This window comes from Rana temporaria, chromosome 1 (assembly GCF_905171775.1).
Source record: "Rana temporaria chromosome 1, aRanTem1.1, whole genome shotgun sequence".
NCBI lineage: Eukaryota > Metazoa > Chordata > Amphibia > Anura > Ranidae > Rana > Rana temporaria.
Genome location: NC_053489.1, coordinates 191,936,906 through 191,955,176, shown reverse-complemented (window position 1 = coordinate 191,955,176; position 18,271 = coordinate 191,936,906). Strand labels below are relative to the sequence as shown.

The 18,271-nt window shown below is 41.2% G+C and overlaps 1 protein-coding gene across 1 annotated transcript in view; it reads left to right on the top strand.

Annotated features, from left to right (window-relative positions):
• TMEM132D (transmembrane protein 132D) overlaps positions 1-18,271 on the top strand; it is a 1,355,124-nt gene that overhangs the window by 925,312 nt on the left and 411,541 nt on the right. The window contains exon 4 of the mRNA XM_040347385.1: positions 16,015-16,198. Within this exon, the coding sequence (XP_040203319.1) occupies positions 16,015-16,198 (184 nt within the window). The remainder of the gene's footprint in view (positions 1-16,014; positions 16,199-18,271) is intronic.

Below are 18,271 nucleotides of genomic sequence, written 5' to 3'. Positions count from 1 at the left end.
AGGGAAAAAAACGTGCATGCTCAGAAGCAAGTTATGAGAAATTAGCATAATCAGCCCAAAGGGTGGCGCCATTCATATGGAACTTCCCTTTTATAGTGCCGTCGTACGTGGTGTATGTCATCGCGCTTTGCTCAATAATTTTTTATCACGATCGTGTGTATGCAAGGCAGGCTTGACAAGAATCACGTCGAGAAAAACGTCGTTTTTTTTCAACGACATTAAAAGCGGTCGTGTGTACGCGGCATAAAAGTATTTTTTTCGGGCCTTTTACAAGGCCAGGACATCAGGATAAGAAAAAAGGCATGCGTAGTGGGTCATGAGGAGTATTATAAAACATTTAAAAATAATACCCAGGAGGAGGTATTTTAATGCGGCTTAGAAAGCAACATTAATATTCACAAATACTTTAAATACCATGCTCGGGGGACTCTTTCTCTGCTAGAGCAGTTTTTGCATTATTTGCATGCTTGTTAAAGTACACATTTTAGGCCTGAAGATTAGTTAAAAATCCAAACCATTATATATTTTTGAAAGCAGGGACCCTTGAAGAAAAATGTTGGTAGTTGCAATTTTTTATTTCACATGATATTGGTGTATATTTTCATCATAAAATACACTAAAGTTACATTTAGTTCACTCAAACACAGTGGGATTGATTTACTCAAACTGTTAAATCTGGTGCAGCTCTGCATAGAAACCAATCAGCTTCCAGGTTTTATTGTCAAAGCTTAATGGAACAAGATGAAGTTAGAAGCTGATTGGGTACCATGCACAGCTACAGTACACCAGATTTTGCACTCTCCAGTTGTAGTAAATCAACCCTAATGTAATTTTTTATTTTTTTTGATAAAAAATAAAAGGTGAGGTTGTACCAAGATAAAGAGATACCCAGCATGTCAAGAATGAAAATTATATACGCTCATGAAACTGCAGCAAACTTTGATAAACTATATTGTTCATGATCATCTAAAGTGTTACAGGTCATCAGTTTGGGGTTAATCATGAATAATAGCTCTAAAATGATTTCACTGATTCTGGAATGCATGAGGATATATAATGTGTAGCACAATCACAGTTTTCCTGTATGTAGGCACCCCGACGCATGTGTTGATGTATTTATGTGCATGTATGTGGGTGGGCTTTAAAAATGATTTTGCTATTTCTAAAAAAAAAAATTGACACAAATTATTTTAAAGCTTTAATGTGCATCACTCCTGCTTTAATTCACCAGAGGGAGGATCATTGAATGGAAGTTCACTGAGCTCCCTCCACCCTTCATGCCATTCCTGGGCCCACAAGTGGGACAGAAGGGTTTGAGATTCATGGCAGGAGGGCACTACTGTAAACCCTAGAAAGAGATTGGGCAGCTTTACAGCTATCCAAATCACTTCAGGCAGAAATCTGTCAGTCTGCTTAACAAGCACAGACATGGTTAAACCTAAATGTAAAGTTGCACACCTGTAAGGTATACACTTTGACATAAAAAAAATCCCATATGGTCATAAAGCATTACCCAGGTTCTCCAGCTCTGTTGCTTACATTTGAGCAGTACAGCAGAACTAAAGGGGCAATAGACATTGTTTACACAACTAGGAAACAAATTAGAGTGCAATCTTCCTCAAAATGTGTACAAGACCCTTATCATGGAATTTGAAGGGGACCCCACACACACAAGAAGATAATAGAAATGCCATGGATCCCCCCACAATATCCACACCAGACCCTTAGGGTTTGGTATGGATTTTGATGGATACCCTAAGCAAAAAAAGTGTGCATGCAGCCTCACTGGCCAGGAAAGTGGGAAAGCGGGGCAGCGAATGTGCATTTTGCCTCCTGAACCTTACCAATACGCATGCCCTCAATTGAGAGGCTACCTTACAAGGTGGGCATCCCCGTACAAGGCACTTTGTCCCCAAGTTAATGCAAATAAGGGCCTCATTCTCACATCTCTGGGCCAGTGGATGTAGGGGTCTGTGAGACGAGGACTTATATTGGATATAAGGTTGTCCCCAGATATCCAGAAATGTGAAAGAGTACAAGGTACACAGTACATTTTTTCTACTAATTCACAAACATTTAAAAAAATATATATATAAAAACACAGATACCATAGAAAAAGTACATTATTAAAATAAATAAAAATAAATAAATGTCCCTGGGCAGAAAACAAATGTCAATCATGTTGTTTAGCAATGTAGACCCAGCATCAATCTCTATGAGTGGTGCTTGGCAATCTGTCAACCATGGCCATGGTGATGCAGCCTTGCTGCGACTCCCCATCACAAATGACCGTTTCCTTGTGCTGCTAAAATGTAAACACTGGGAGACCAGTACTGACATCATCTGCTACCATTACTTGCACTAAAAGATTAACTATCACCTATGTGTATAAGTAGGCTGGTGTAAAATGAATAATTTGAAGCTAAATGTGAATAAAGAATTAGCAATAGAGTTTAGGAGAATAGGTAAACTGGTTATGTACCATTATTTATTATTGGGGTAGAGGCAGGAAGATATACGAGTTCAGTTTTTTGGGGATTGCAAAAAACCTTTGTACTCTTTTTATTTATTTTTTACACTTTTTTGGGCGAATGAGTATAAGTGTACAATGTACCCCATACTCATGCTTTTTTTTTGGCATGGGGTTCCTCTTAAAATTCATACCAGACCCGAAGGGAGAGAAGACAGCGGGTGAGAAGGAGGAGGGCTCGTTGCAGAAGAGGACATGACGTCCTGTGCCATGGCCGAGATGGAATGGAAGTACACTATGGGCCAGATTCACAAATGAGATACGACGGCGTTTCTCTTGATACGCCGTCGTATCTCTGTTTCTATCTATGCGACTGATTCATAGAATCAGTTACGCATAGATATCCCTAAGATCCGACAGGTGTAATAGTTTTACACTGTCGGATCTTAGGATGCAGTACCGCGGCCGCCGCTGGGGGGAGTTTGCATCGTAAACCAGCGTTGGGTATACAAATTAGGAGTAACGGCGGATCCACAACGGTTTTTCGCGTTCGCTACATCGCCGCTAGTCTAGTTTTCCATCGCAAAGTTAGTCATTTTTTTTGGTGCCCTAACTTTAGTCAGCAAGTGTATTGCTGTCTAAAGTATGGCCGTCGTTCCCGCGTCGAAATTAAAAATGTAACGTCGGTTGCGTAAGCCGTCCGGGAATACGTAAGTACGCTACGCACGTCGCCGTTTAAAAAAATTACGTCACGGCGCGCAAAGCATGGCGGGAGTTAAGAAACAGAGCATGCGCATTAGGTCCGGCGCATAGTTTTCATCGCAAGTGCTTGGTGAATCAGGCACTTGCGATGAAAAATTGCGGCGGTGTAACGTATCTAGGATACAGTTGCACACCAGTGATTATACTGCTTGAGAAGGCTGAAGAGGGCCAGTTTTCTTAGATGGCAAGTGTTGTGCACATCCCAGAATATAAACGCCTTACAGAGGGTGATAAAATAATCATGGAAAGTTTTTACAGGTGTAGTTCTAACTAGTATTAACCTCGCTGGTGGTATGATTATGTCTGGAATTTTGTATCAAAAGCGGTACAATTGTTTGCATGGAAATTTGGTGATATGTATTATTGGCCTGCAATTCTTAGTAATTATTTACTTAAACCTGACCAAACAAGACTTCTAGTAGACATCCCAGATGTGATAAATTTGAAACACAAAATCATGAATTATAATCTAATAAATAATATAATTTTATTCGTTAATGTAATAAAAAATAATGAAATTTGTCAAACAAAGAAATTCAATAAACATCCTGAGTGTGATAAATTTTGAAGCATAGAACTGGACAAAGTCTGACGTCGCAATCAGGACAATGGAACCTTGTTTCTTTTTGGACTTTCTTTCCATTGCCATCTCTCTTTGAACAGCAAAATACGCACATCCTGGTACAGCAGGTGCTGCCTTTTTTGCGGTTGTCGGTATTTAGTCCATAAAATGATGACCAGTCAGGTGTTCTGGGTTGACAACGTCAACAGCACATCGTCCGGGTCTGTTCACAGCTACTGATGGCGTCTGGTGGTTGACAAAAATCTGCTCAGCCACCTTCCAGATAAAGTCAGAATGAACAAGAGGCATGTCACTCTTTGCTCTATACAGGATATAAGAATTCCAAAGGCATTGTTCTAGAAGATGTCTGAAAATCTTATAATATTTTTTTTTCTGTTTGCGCATAGCCGGGTAAAATGTCATTGCCTGATTGGCTCTGTCAACACCTCCCATTGTGTTGTTATAGTCGATCACGACTTGCGGCTTTAGCACATCTTTCCCACCTTTTGTGTGGACCATGGCAGTGGAGGTATTGTGCACGGTACTCATGAGACACAAGTCCTTCTTGTCTCGCCATCGCATTGCCATCATCTTACCCTTCTGAAAGGCAACCATTTCTCTGGTATTTAGTTTTTTCTTGCCAAACATAGATGGCATGTCACGTCGGTAAGGCCTAACGGTACCATACGCATCAGTTTTGTTTTATAGCAAAACCTCATACAGTTCCGGAGATGTGTAGAAATTGTCCGTTGTCACACAATATCCTTGGTTCAGCAATTGCTCCAGCAGTATAAGGACAGATGATGTGGCCATCCCATAGCCGCTGTACCTGGGGTTGAACTTCGTTCCTTTACCGTTGTAAATGACCGAATTCCAGATGTATCCGCTGGATGACTCGCAGAGCATGTAGAATTTGATGCCAAACCGTGCTCTTTTGGATGCAATAAACTGTATCCAGTTTAGGCGTCCCTTGTAAGCCATCACACTTTCCTCCACACTGACGTCCCTTTCTGGCACGTAGGCCTGCTGGAAATTGGTCACAATCATTTGGCATACCTCCCAGATTTTTTTTAGTTTGGGCGCAGGATGTGTGGCCTCATCAAATTCTTCATTGTTCGTGAAGTGGAAATATTTCATGATGAGAGAAAAACGGTATTCGGACATCACGGTGCCAAAAAACGGAGTGCCCAGTAACTTATTTGTGGTCCAGTACCATTTCTGGAGCGGTTTCCCCACCACCCCCTGAAGAATGATGAGTCCAAGAAACTGCCAGATGTTCTCTTTAGTCACCGGTTCCCATTTTCTGCTTCTGGAAACCCTGGCATGCATCGTAGCGGATTGCTGATCATGGTAACGATTTGTCTCTGTGACAATTTTTTCCATAACCTCCTCAGTGAGGAATAATTGCAGGTATGCCAGAGGGTTGTCACGCTCAACATCTACCTTCATCCCAGGTGATCCAGTGAACGGGAATCTCGGGGGCTCTACCTGGTCCATATCGCAGTCTATAGGGCACCAAGTGCGCACATCGCTGAGGTCGGGTGCAGGATCATCGCCGTTGTCACTTGCCGGATCAGTGTCAGAGTCAGATGAAAAATCTCCCCACGACTCACTATCGCTCAGTTCTGTGAGCAACTCTGTGTCACTGAATTGGTCCAAAAGCGCCTTTGTAGCAAAGTGGCGCTTTTTTGATGCCATGTTCTAAATATTTTTTTGATGGGCACAAATGACACTAAAATGTCAGGCAAGGGGCACTGTAAAGTGATAGTGTCAGATCCTAAGGTGATACAGTGTAATCCTCTCAGATTACAATGTATCACCTACTTTTATGTGTGTATTTCACTTTTCAAATTTGAAATTCCCGTCCAGTTCCGCTCCCATGCACCGCTGCTGGGTGCATGGGAGCGGAACCAGGAAGTCAGGTGAGTCAGGTGAAGGTAGGCGAGAGCAGCGGTGTTCTCGCTGGCGATCACAGCAATAGGATATTATCGCTGTATCTCCAGGAGAAGGTAAGGGAACGCCGCTGCAGGCTCTGCAAAGCTACCCCGAGCATGACTCGGGTTACCGCTCCTAGCAGAGAAAATTAAGCCAGAGTCACGCTCAGGAATACCGCCAAGGAGGTTAAGGAATTGAGGGGAAAGAGCCCAAAGAAGTCATGTTTTGTTTTAACTGTTACGCTTTGGCAGAAGCTTTAGGAGTATTGCTTTCCCCTGGCAGTGTAGCTTTTGAATTGTAAGACGTGTACAAATATAATATAGACTGATGGGGGTGTATTTTTCTATTGTGTATACAGTATCTCACAAAAGTGAGTACACCCTCACATTGTTGTAAATATTTTATTATATCTATCCGGACACACCGACATACACATGGGCTGAATGTTGGCCGTTTTTTTCTTTTAATTGTTAAATGTGTAACCGGTCCTAAAACTGACTAAAGTAAAACAAGTAAAACTAAATAAGGGAACAAATATTAATCATCCATAGTGTACATTTTCACAGTAATTATACATTTTGGACTGAATATTGCATGTTTTCATTAATCCAGCCTGGGTTTATTTCACTGTTGTGTAGCCTGATAGTTAGTACAAGATTTTTTATTGCCATGCTTCTACATGCTACTATTGCTACATAAGATATGGTGTCCTGTCAAGTGGTTGTAGCATGTTTTTGGATGATTTTTGAGTTGTTGCCGGAATCCACTTTGCAAAATCTCATAAGTTTTAGAAAATAAACAGCTTCTATACAGTTTTCTCTATTTTGATGGAACATGTAATGATACTTGTTTACAGAAAAGAAAACATACTCTAATATACATCAAACCAATCAATACTGGTCTTCACATGTCAATTGAGAGTTTAAATACTTATCAAAACAGGGTTAAATGGAATATCATGGCTCGCTGTTTTTTCTAATAGCATACAATCTGTTTGGTGTACATGCTGTATATTGACATATAGTAGTACAAAAAAAAGTAAACAAATAAAGATGTCAAGTTAAAAAGTCAATGCTATAATAAGTAAAATACAGTATCTCACAAAAGTGAGTACACCCCTCACATTTTTGTAAATATTTTATTTTATCTCTTTATGTGACAACACTGAAGAAATTACACTTTGCTACAATGTAAAGTAGTGAGTGTATAGCTTGTATAACAGTGTCAATTTGCTGTCCTCTCAAAATAACTCAACACACAGCCATTAATGTCTAAACTGCTGGCAACAAAAGTGAGCACACCTGTGAAAATGTCCAAATTGGGCCCAATTAGACATTTTCCCTCCCAGTGTCATGTGACTCGTTAGTGTTACAAGAACTCAGGTGTAAATGGGGAGAAGGTGTGTTAAAGTTGGTGTTATGGCTCTCACTCTCTCAAACTGGTCACTGGAAGTTCAACATGGCACTACATGGAAAATAACTCTCTGAGGACCTGAAAAAAAAAAAATTGTTGCTCTACATAAAGATGGCCTAGGCTATAAGAAGATTGCCAAGACCCTGAAACTGAGCTGCAGCATGGTGGCCAAGACCATACAGCGGTTTAACAGGGCATGTTCAACTCAGAACAGGCCTCACCATGGTCGACGAAATAAGTCGAGTGCACGTGCTCAGCGTCATATCCAGAGGTTGTCTTTGAGAAATAGGCATATGAGTGCTGCCAGCATTACTGCAGAGGTTGAGGGGGTGGTGGGTCAGCCTGTCAGTGCTCAGACCATACATACACTGTATCAAATTGGTCTGCATGGCTGTTGTCCCAGAACGAAGCCTCTATTAAAGATGATGCACAAGAAAGACTAAGGACATGGATTATTGGAACCATGTCCTGTGGGCTGATGAGACCAAGATAAACTTATTTGGTTCAGATGGTGTCAAGCGTGTGTGGCAGCAACCAGGTGAGGAGTACAAAGACAAGTGTGTCTTGCCTACGGTGGTGGGAGTGTCATGGTCTGGGGCTGCTTGAGTTCTACTGGCAAGGGGAGCTACAGTTCATTGAGGGAACCATGAATGCCAACATGTACTGTGACATACTGAAGCAGAGCATGATCGCCTCCCTTCAGAAACAGGGCCACAGGGAGATATTCCAACATGATAACGACTCCAAACACACCTCCGAAGGTGATGGACTGGCCAAGCATGTCTCCAGACCTAAACCCTATTGAGCATATGTGGGGCATCATCAAATGGTAGGTGGAGGAGCCCAAGGTCTCTAACATCCACAAGCTCTGTGATGTCGTCATAGGGGAGTGAAAGAGGACTCTAGTGGCAACCTGTGAAGCTCTGGTGAACTCCATGCCCAAGAGGGTTAAGGCAGTGTTAGAAAATAATGGTGGCCACACAAAATACTGACACTTTGGGCCCAATTTGGACATTTTCACTTAGGAGTGTACTCACTTTTGTTGCCAGTGATTTAGACATTAATGGCAGTTAGATGAGTTATTTTGAGAGGACAGCAAATTTAGACTGTTAGACAAGCTTTACACTCACTAAAGTGTACTAAATAAAAATGTGAGGGGTGTACTCACTTTTGTGAGATACTGTGTATGCGTTGTATCTCTAATGCCGCATACACACGATCATTTTTCGGCATGTAAAAAAACACGTTTTAAAAAAAAATAATTTAAAACGATTGTGTGTGGGCTTCACATCATTTTTCGGGTTCAGAAAAACGTAAAAAAAAAAAAATCGAACATGCTGCATTTTTAAACGATGTTTTAAACAATGTCGATTTTCGGTTTGTAAAAAATGATCGTGTGTGGGCTTAAACGATGTGAAAAACCTGCGAATGCTCAGAAGAAAGTTATGAGATGGGAGCGCTAGTTCTGGTAAAACTACCGTTCGGAATGGAGTAAGCACATTCATCACGCTGTAACAGACAGAAAAGCGCGAATCGTATTTTAGTAACACAAAATCAGCTAAAGCAGCCCAAAGGGTGGCGCCATCCGAATGGAACTTCCCCTTTATAGTGCCGTTGTACGTGTTGTACGTCACCACACTTTGCTAGAGCATTTTTTTTTTACGATCGTGTGTGGGCAACGTCGTTTTAATGATGAAGTTGGAAAAAACTTTGTTTTTTCTAGAGGCTGAAAAACGTAGTCTTTTACAAGCCAAAAAATGATCGTGTGTACGCGGCATAAGGGTACGTTCACACTGGATGCAGGTTTGAAATCATGCGAATTCAGCTAAACTCTCAGGCCCCGTACACACGGCCGAGGAACTCGACGTGCTTGGCACGTCGAGTTCCTCGCCGAGTTCTGGGATGAAGCCGCCGAGGAGCTCGGCGGGACGCCTTCTCCCATAGAACAACGGGAAAATAGAGAACATGTTCTCTATTTTCTCGTCGAGCTCCTCGGCGGCTCCATCGAGCCAAAACTGTACAGACGACAGAGTTTCTCGGCAGAATCCGGGTTTAGACCGAGTTTCTCGGTGAATTCTGCCGAGAAACTCTGTCGTGTGTACGGGGCCTCACAATTTAAAATTTGCATTTCAGTGTGAGTTCAGGGGATATTTGAAAGACATCTGTGCGGGTTCATGCACAGATGTCTATTGAAATCACCCTTGAAGATGCCAAAAGTAGTGCAGGAACTCGGCGTCGCACTGATTGGGATGGTGCCATTTCCGGCAATAGGCTGCGATTTTGCATGTCAAATAGCACGAATGTGAATGGGGGCTATATTTGTTTTAATGTGTAATATTGGATGATTTATATGTGATGCTGGATGGGACTACAGCTGTATTTAATTTTATGATTTTTATTATTGAATGAAAATACATTTATTTTGTCTGTCTTTCTTCTTTCTGTTCTATCTCTGTCCTAGCAGAAGTGCCATGTTATCAGGGTGTAAGGCTAATTTGCTGCCTGATAACAGATACTCAAACACGTATAACAAAGGCAATGTAATGATCAAGGTTGTTGAATATGAAAGATTTGTTATTTGCCATTTTTATTTCAACAGCCTATCAGAGAAGCAGTTATCAGCCCTTAATTCAGTCTAGTAACGGGCTAGCCTCCTTGGAGGCCTTGTAGCACTGAAAAACTAAGCCGTCTTTTCTCCTCTGAGAAAGGAGCGTATAGAAATAAATGTGCAATTAATTTCGGTCCGAATATAAATTCGGACAAATTTTTCATTATGTATCTGAATCGCCGAATGAAATCGTAACACATAGTAATGAATTTAGTTGAAATTTGTTAACAAAAAGTGTATATTATTGTTTTTTTTGCACATTTTCAGAACGATTAGAATTTGAAAAATTATTGACCGATTCGAATTCTGTGTGAAAAATATCTGGTTGCTAATCAGTGGGCCGGGAAGTTGGCCGCTGTGTCCTTAACAACCAATGACTCATCAGCTGTCATCGGGCTTCCCCACTGACAGCTAACATGTAAACATATTGATGCCGGCAATAGTGCTACCCCCAATCTATACCAGGCCCTTCAAGTCAGGTATGGATTCTAAGGGGAACCCCATACAAAAAAAACTATGTGGGATCCCTCCCAAAATCCATACCAGACCCTTATCAAGAATGCAGCTTAGCGGGCCAGGAAAGGGGAGAAAGCGAGCTACCCCCTCCTAAACCATATCAGGTCACATGCCCTCAACATAAGGGGGGTGCTTTGGGACAGGGGGGCTCTACCTCCCCACCTCAAAGCACGGAGACGAGGATCCCTTCCCCACAACCCTGGGCTGTGGTTGTGGAGGTCTGTGGGTGGGGATTTATCAGAATCTGGAAGCCTGCTGCTGTGACCTTACCGACCGGGGCATGCTGGGTCGATGAAGTCACAAGAAATGAGGTAACCAGCTAATGTCATTGGGTGACTCCGCCCCTTAGCTATTTAGCAAATATCAGGTGGAGGAGCAGGCTGTCCATGGGGAGCGTTTTTCTTTATTTTTGTCAATTTTTCAGTGAATTAGTAGGGGTGCATTTTATCCCATACTCAATCACATGGGGGGTGAGGGGGGGCGTGATCTGGGGGCCCCCTTGTCTTTTCACGTATTTCTTTAAATAGCTGGGTGTTGGCAATTGCAACCGTGAGTCAATTTAAATGTGATATGACTCTTTTTTCTTTTGAAATTTCCTTTTTGCTGCAGCATGTTCTATACACAGTACAGATGCACCACTTTACATGCAGACTAAAGGGACCCCCAGACACTATATTGAAAAAATAGATAAGGGGCAGGGTCACAAAAAATAAAGACCCTTAATCTGGTATGGATTTTAAGGGGAACCCCACACCAAAATGTAAAAAAAAAAAAAACAGTGTGGGGTCCCCCCCAAATCCATAACAGACTCTTATCTAAACATGCAGGCTGAAAGGCCAGGAAAGGGGGGCGGTCGTTCGTGAACCTCCTAAACTATACCAGGCCACATACCCTCAACTTCACACAGACCTCTAATAAGTCAATCATAAATCTGAAAATCAAATCGTTCTGAAAATTTGGAATTCGTTAGAAAGTTATAAAAGGAAACAAAAATAGACAAGTCCTGAAACGACACTAAGCAAATTCCGAAACAAAATTGGTAACATAATGAATATTTTTGAAACAAAACTAAACATATACAGTATATACCATAGTTTGTGCATACTATAATTTTCCCACAGACTAAATATACACTTTTTGGGATTTTTTTTATTTTACAAAGACATGTAGCAGAATATATTTTGGCCTAAATGATAAATAAATCTGATTTTATTGGATATGTTTTATGATAGAAAGAAAAGAAAAAGAAATAAAGAAAATATATATATATTTTTTAAAATGTTTTGGCTATTTTCATTTATACCAAAAAAAAACAGTACCACCAAAATAAAGCTCTATTTGTGTGAAAAAATACATGATAACAATTTAATTTACGTACAGTGTTGCATAATCGAATAGCAAAAAATGCCTTGGTTATGAAGGGTAAAACCTTCTGGAAGTTAAGTGGTTAACACACATCCTGTGTACCATGATGACTTTTTGGGCATGTGTAGCATGTCCTATGCCATCAACTGGTTCATTTAAATTCTTGGAAATATTAGCTTTATTAAACACCCAACTTTCTAAATGCTAGTGCACAAATGAACTTCAGTCCTGTAAAATCCTTACTGTATTTAAGCAGCATAGGAAAGTTTATGATATTAGACAATCTTTCTCCACAGGATCCACACTACCTAGGCACGCACAGACAATTTTGGAAAAGAGTATTGGGGATTTCCAAGATGATTAAATCCTTTCAACATGGAGGTTTATCTACCTGATGCCCTCACCGTGCCTGTTTTTCTGTGTTATTTGTGTGGGGACAGTGGCCCTTTTTGTTCTTCCCCCATTAGCATCTTGGGTCCGCAAGACTCCTTTTGGGTTTCTTTTTGGATATTCTGGTCCGCTTTGGCACTCTGTGTTCCAGAGGGAGTGCCTGTTCTTTTAATGGTTTCGGTCATGTTCATTTATTATTTATGTGGATTATGATCTTGCCCCAGGAAGAGGATGTAGACTCTTTTGATCAAAACCATATTTTGTAAGGATTGATGTACATTGTATGGTGAATATATCATACTGGATTCACATATTGTTGGATATCCCATGTTAATTACTTTTAACCATGTACAAATAAAATTACAATCTTTAAAATATGTTTAATGTTTGGTTGCTGCCTCAAAGTCCCAATGGGTATTGGTTGTGTGCTGAGATATTAGACAAATAAATGCTTTACAAAGTGGCGGATGGAGTCTCCTATAAACATGAGAGCAAAGCCTTGCGTAGTATTTTAATCCATTTATAGTTTGCTTCAACGGGACAGAGACTGCCATAAAATGAAATAACTAACAAAAAGATATTAGAAAACATGACATCAGTAAATACAAAATACTGAAAAAAAAATAGATTCTTTACTGCAGCTACTGGACAAGTTTCCAACCAAAACCACATGCGCCATGGAAGGGCAGCCAGACTTTGCCCTTTGGTTTTCCCTCTGCAGCTTTGCCTATAGTGCAAGTGATCCAGCTACCATAATGAATTACTTCAAAATGTTTTGGGCCCACTCTTGGGTGGTGGCAGTAAATTGCAAAGATGTTTCCCCTTGTGTCGGGGAGGGGGTGAAATATGCCTGCCTTAAAAATGTCCTCCTTCTCCTCACTTTCAGCACCCTTACTCCATTTACTGCTGCCTGCCCTTCCCCCAGGTGGTATGCCTGCTAGGCACCCTTGAAAGGGAGGGAAAGGGCACATTGGCAGGCCCAAAATAATTGGCTTGTATGCACTCTTGAGGCAGTGAAAGAAAAAGGCAGATTAGCAAGGAGAAAAATGGACCAGGAACTTACTGTATATAGGAAATAAAATGTTGTTATGCACCCTTTAGTAGGGGAGGAAGATAATGGCACTTTAGTAGGACCACCAAAATGGATGATATGTACCCTTGAGGAGGACTAGAAAAAAGGTTCCATTAGTAGCACTCAAAAAGAGAGTAAAAGGAAGAGAACTGGCATAACACACAAATTAAACATGTACATCAACAAACACAATAAAAGCCCTATGGATATTTACGATTAGGGCATGGGCACATAGAATAAAAGATCAAATGAATAAATAAATAAATAAATACGCTAAAAAATGTCCATAAGGATATTCAGAAGGATGGGCTCACTTGGATAGACAGGCTACTCCTTTAGAAGGAGCTGACACTCCGAGCACGTAGCCTGTCTATCCAAGTGAGCCATTCTTCTGTGGGCATCCTGGCCATCTCCGGTGATGTCACATCCACCCTGCGATTCACGGTGGTTATCCCAGCTTCCCTGGATACTACCCAGCCACTAAACAGCACCAGCTACTTCTTTGCCCCCCATGTGCAGAGCGATGTCTGCAAAATGGACCTGAGGGGCTTCCCCATGCACCAGATGAGCTAATTTGTTTATCTTGTTCTTGTGAGTGTGCTTAATCTTTTGATAAAATTGTTTATTTTATTACTACAATCAATTGGCACTTCCTTTTTTGTCCTTTCACTCAAAAAGAGTGTGACTGCTGTGAACCCCTGAGGAGGATGGGTTTGTGCCTTTTTCTGATGACAGCTAAGGCGAGGGGAGAAGTGGCTCCCTCACCCCCGTTGCTTCCCAATAGTTTCCGAACTTACCAGAGCCGTTGGTGAGCCCAGAACTGATCCGATGCAGACAATGGCAGGGCAGGAAGTCAAGAAAGGGCAAGATATGCCCCACTCGGCTCTATGCCCTTGGAGGACTGGAGCAACCTCCGATGTCGCTCCTGGTTCTCAGGCTTAAAGAGATTAATTTCTTTTGCTTTTAAGGGTAAGTGAGAGATCTGGGGTATCTTTGACCCCAGATCGCTCAATAAAGAGGACCTGTCAAACTTTTTACATTCCTTGTAATAGGAATAAAATTAACACAAAAATAAAAATAAAGGGATGGTGTAAATATAAAAAATCAACCACTTAAGACAAGTTAAGGACCATTATGCAGGTTAAGGACCTTTCCCCTTTTTGCGATTCGGCACTGCGTTGCTTTAACTGACAATTGCGTGGTCGTGCGACGTGGCTCCCAGGCAAAATTGGTGTTCTTTTTTCCCACAAATAGAGCTTTCTTTTGGTGTCATTTGATCACCTCTGCAGTTTTTATTTTTTTCGCTTTAAACAAAAATAGAGCCACAATTTTGAAAAAAAACAATATTTTTTACTTTTTGCTATAATAAATATCCCCCAAAAATATATATAAAAACAATTTTTTCTTCAAGTTAGACCCATATGTATTCTTCTACTTATTTTTGGTAAAAAAATTGCAATAAGCGTTTATTGATTGGTTTGCGCAAAAGTTATAGCGTTTACAAAATAGGGGATAGTTTTATGGCATTTTTATTAATATTTTTTTTTTACTAGTAATGGCGGCGATCAGCGATTTTTTTCATGACTGCGACATTATGGCGGACACATCGGACACTTTTGATACATTTTTGGGACCATTGTCATTTTCACAGCGAAAAGTGCTATAAAAATGCACTGATTACTGTGAAAATGACAATGGCAGTGAAGGGGTTAACCACTAGATGGCGCTAAGGGGTTAAGTGTGCCCTAAGGGAGTGATTCTTACTGTAGGCATGACGTCACTGATCGTCGTTCCCTAAATCAGGGAACAGACGATCAGTGTCACTGCCACAGAGAAGAACTTCAGCTCCTGTGACCCGATCGTGGGACACCGTCGGCGATCGGGTCCGCAGGCGTGGTCACGGAGCTTCGGACCGGGTCATGCGCGAGCTGGGCTCTTAAAGGTAATGTACAGGTACGTGCCTGTGCCCAGCCGTGCTATTCTGCCGACATATATCGGCTTTAGGTGGTCCTTAAGTGGCTAAAGCTCCCCATCTCTCCATACGCGTGTGCAGAAGAAAACACACATGTAAGTCACGCCTGCATATGTAAACAGTGTTCAAAACACACATGTGTGGTTTTGCCATGATCGTTAGATCGAGAGCAATAATTCTAGCACAAGACCTCCTCTGTAACTCTAAACACGTAACCTGTAAAAATGTTTAAAGCGTCGCCTATGGTGATTTTTAATTACTGTAGTTTGATGCCATTCCACGAGCATGCACAATTTTAAAGCATGACATGTTAGGTATCTATTTACTTGGCGTAACAAAATCACATTTCAAGTGTTCTTTTTTAATTAATTACATTTTTTTTATTGTGTTTGAATGACTGCTACGCAAATACAGTGTGACAGAAAATATTGCTATTTTATTCTCTAGGGTCTCTGTTAAAAATATATATATATTGTTTGGGGGTTCTTAGTACATTTCTAGCAAAAAAAACATATTTTTACTCCTACAACACATGTCAGAAAAAAACCCTGGTCAGCAAGTGGATAATGTAAAAGTAAAAAAAAAATATATATATATATATATATATATATATATATATATATATATATATATATATATATATATATACATATATATATATACATATATATATATATATATCACCACCATTGGTGGTATTTTGGTAGTAGTGTATATTACTCTTAATATTTGCAAGATGAGGCTGTCTGGGAAATTCCTTTCTACATGTCGGTGTAATTGAAGTATTTACAGAACGTTGTGAATTTAGCAGCTGTGCTACTTATAACTTAATGTACAAAGAAATGTCATTTTAGTCTGTGTTACTCGTCTCATCTATTTCTGAAAGTATATATTGAATCAATTAGAAATTAAGCAAATGAGCAATGGTATTATTCTTGCTTTTTTACAGCATAGGAGAAAACTTTTATGAAATTTTCCAGATAGACTTCAGGATTGGCAGTGCAACAGACCCATCAGGAATCCAAATAATCACCTGGCAAGTGGAATACCCTGCGCAGACTGTTTCAGAACTTGGAGTATCCAAAGTATTCGTCAGCGAAAGAGACATTGTGGCTGTTATACCACTTGCAATGGTAAGTTGTGAAACTTTAACTTTAATTGCATACTTAGTACTATGATATTTTCAGAATATACTGTAATGAAGTACTGTATGCCAGGGCTCAAAATTTCAAGTCCTGAGCTACTAGTCAGGTCTCAAGGGTTACTTGCCACCAGTTTTACCACCCAACCCTTACCCTGTCCCGTCCCTAATCACGCCATCATAAATTATCTCATGAAATGACAATTAAATGTTTTATGCAAAATTAAGTTACAAAAATAAATATTAACAACAACTTTATCAGTTCCCCTCAGCACAGCCTCACCAGTGCCCATCAATGCAGGCTCACCTGTGCCCATTAATGCAGCATGACCTGTGCCCATCATTGAAGCCTCACCGTGCACAACATTGCAGCCTCACTATGCCCCACATTGCGGCCTTACCGTGCCCAACATTGCAGCCTCACCATGCCCAACATTGCGGCCTCACCGTGCCCAAAATTGCAGCCTCACCGTGCCCAACATTGCAGACTCACGTTGACTTCCATTGCAGCCTCACATTGGCCTCCATTGAAGCCTCACATTGGCCTCCATTGCAGTCTCACATTGGCCTCCATTGCAGCCTTAAATTGGCCCCCATTGCAGCCCTACATTGTCTCCATTGCAGCCTTGCATTGTCTCCATTGCAGCCTTGCATTGTCTCCATTGCTGCCTTGCATTGCCTCCATTGCAGCCTTGCATTGCCCCCATTACAGCCTTACATTGCCCCCATTACAGCCTTGCATTGCCTCCATTGCAGCCTTGTATTGCCCCCTTTACAACCTTACATTGCCCCCATTACAGTCTTACATTGCCCCCATTACAGCCTTGCCAGGACGGAGGAAGTGGGAGGGGTGGCCTGAGTTAGAGGAGAGCCGTGGAATCACAGAGCGGTAAAAAAAGCTGTAACAGCAATACATTTAAATTGTCTCTGCTCTGCTCACTGATCTCACACAGCCCGGCCTCCTCCTAACCCCGCGCCTTTGATAGACAGAACGCGGGTCCAATGCTGGCATGTATTCTGTCTATCACAGGCGCGGGGTTAGGAGGAGGCGGGGCTGTGTAAGATCAGTGAGCAGAGCGGGGACAATTTCAATGTAATGCTGTTACAGCTTTTTTTACCTCTCGATGATTCCGCGGCTCTCCTCTATCTCCAGTCAGTTGGCTCCCGATCATCCCCACCTGCCGGGGGTGCTCGCCCCCCCACTCCTAGGCAGCCCAGCTCTTCGCCAGCCCTCATTTTCCACTCGCAAATGCATTGAGGGCTGCTGAATGCTATGCCATAATAAGAATATTAGGAATCACAAGGCGGTTTTGTGACCATTAGAGCATAGAGGCTTGTATCCTCATAGAAGAAAGCCACAAGCATATAGACCCACTGCTATATTTATATCGGTAAATAAAAAAAATGTCAATAAGTGATTCTTACGCAACCCAGTCAGGATAGGTAGATTGCTACTTCTGGTGCCAGTGAAATGGTAGCTTACCCAATCACCTTAAAGTGTATTTAAACTAATAAACAAAATGTATTGCACTCTTTTTCCCTGAATTTTCACCTGGTGATTCTGCCAGTAATACTCTTCCTGTACTGTACTGTACTGTATATTTGAAGAAGCAGTGTTGTCACCTTAGAAAAGAAAAGTGTGTTAGGACTACAGAACAGTCTCCCTCTCTTGATCTCCATAACATAGGGGAGGGTATTATGTAGATCCCAGAGATAACCAGTGTACAAAGGTTATAGTGCTTGAGATAATACTGCAGAGTACAAAGGACACAGGATAGCTTAGGCTTTCTGACAGGATCAACAGGTATTTTTTTTAACTTATCGTACAGATATGAAAACACTTTGCGTTGGTATAGTTAATAGCGATTTGTCATGCCAGGCATTAGAGAGCAGAAAACAGTTCAGATGTGCTGATTTTGTCTGAAGTTTAGTAAATAGGAACACATACCATGAGCAGGATTGTAAGCAGAGCTGGCTGGTAGTTATGGTGCACCGCTACAGATGTAGGTGGAAAATCAAGAGACTGGTGCACAGCAGGAGCAGATCAGGACAGCCAAGTTTTAAT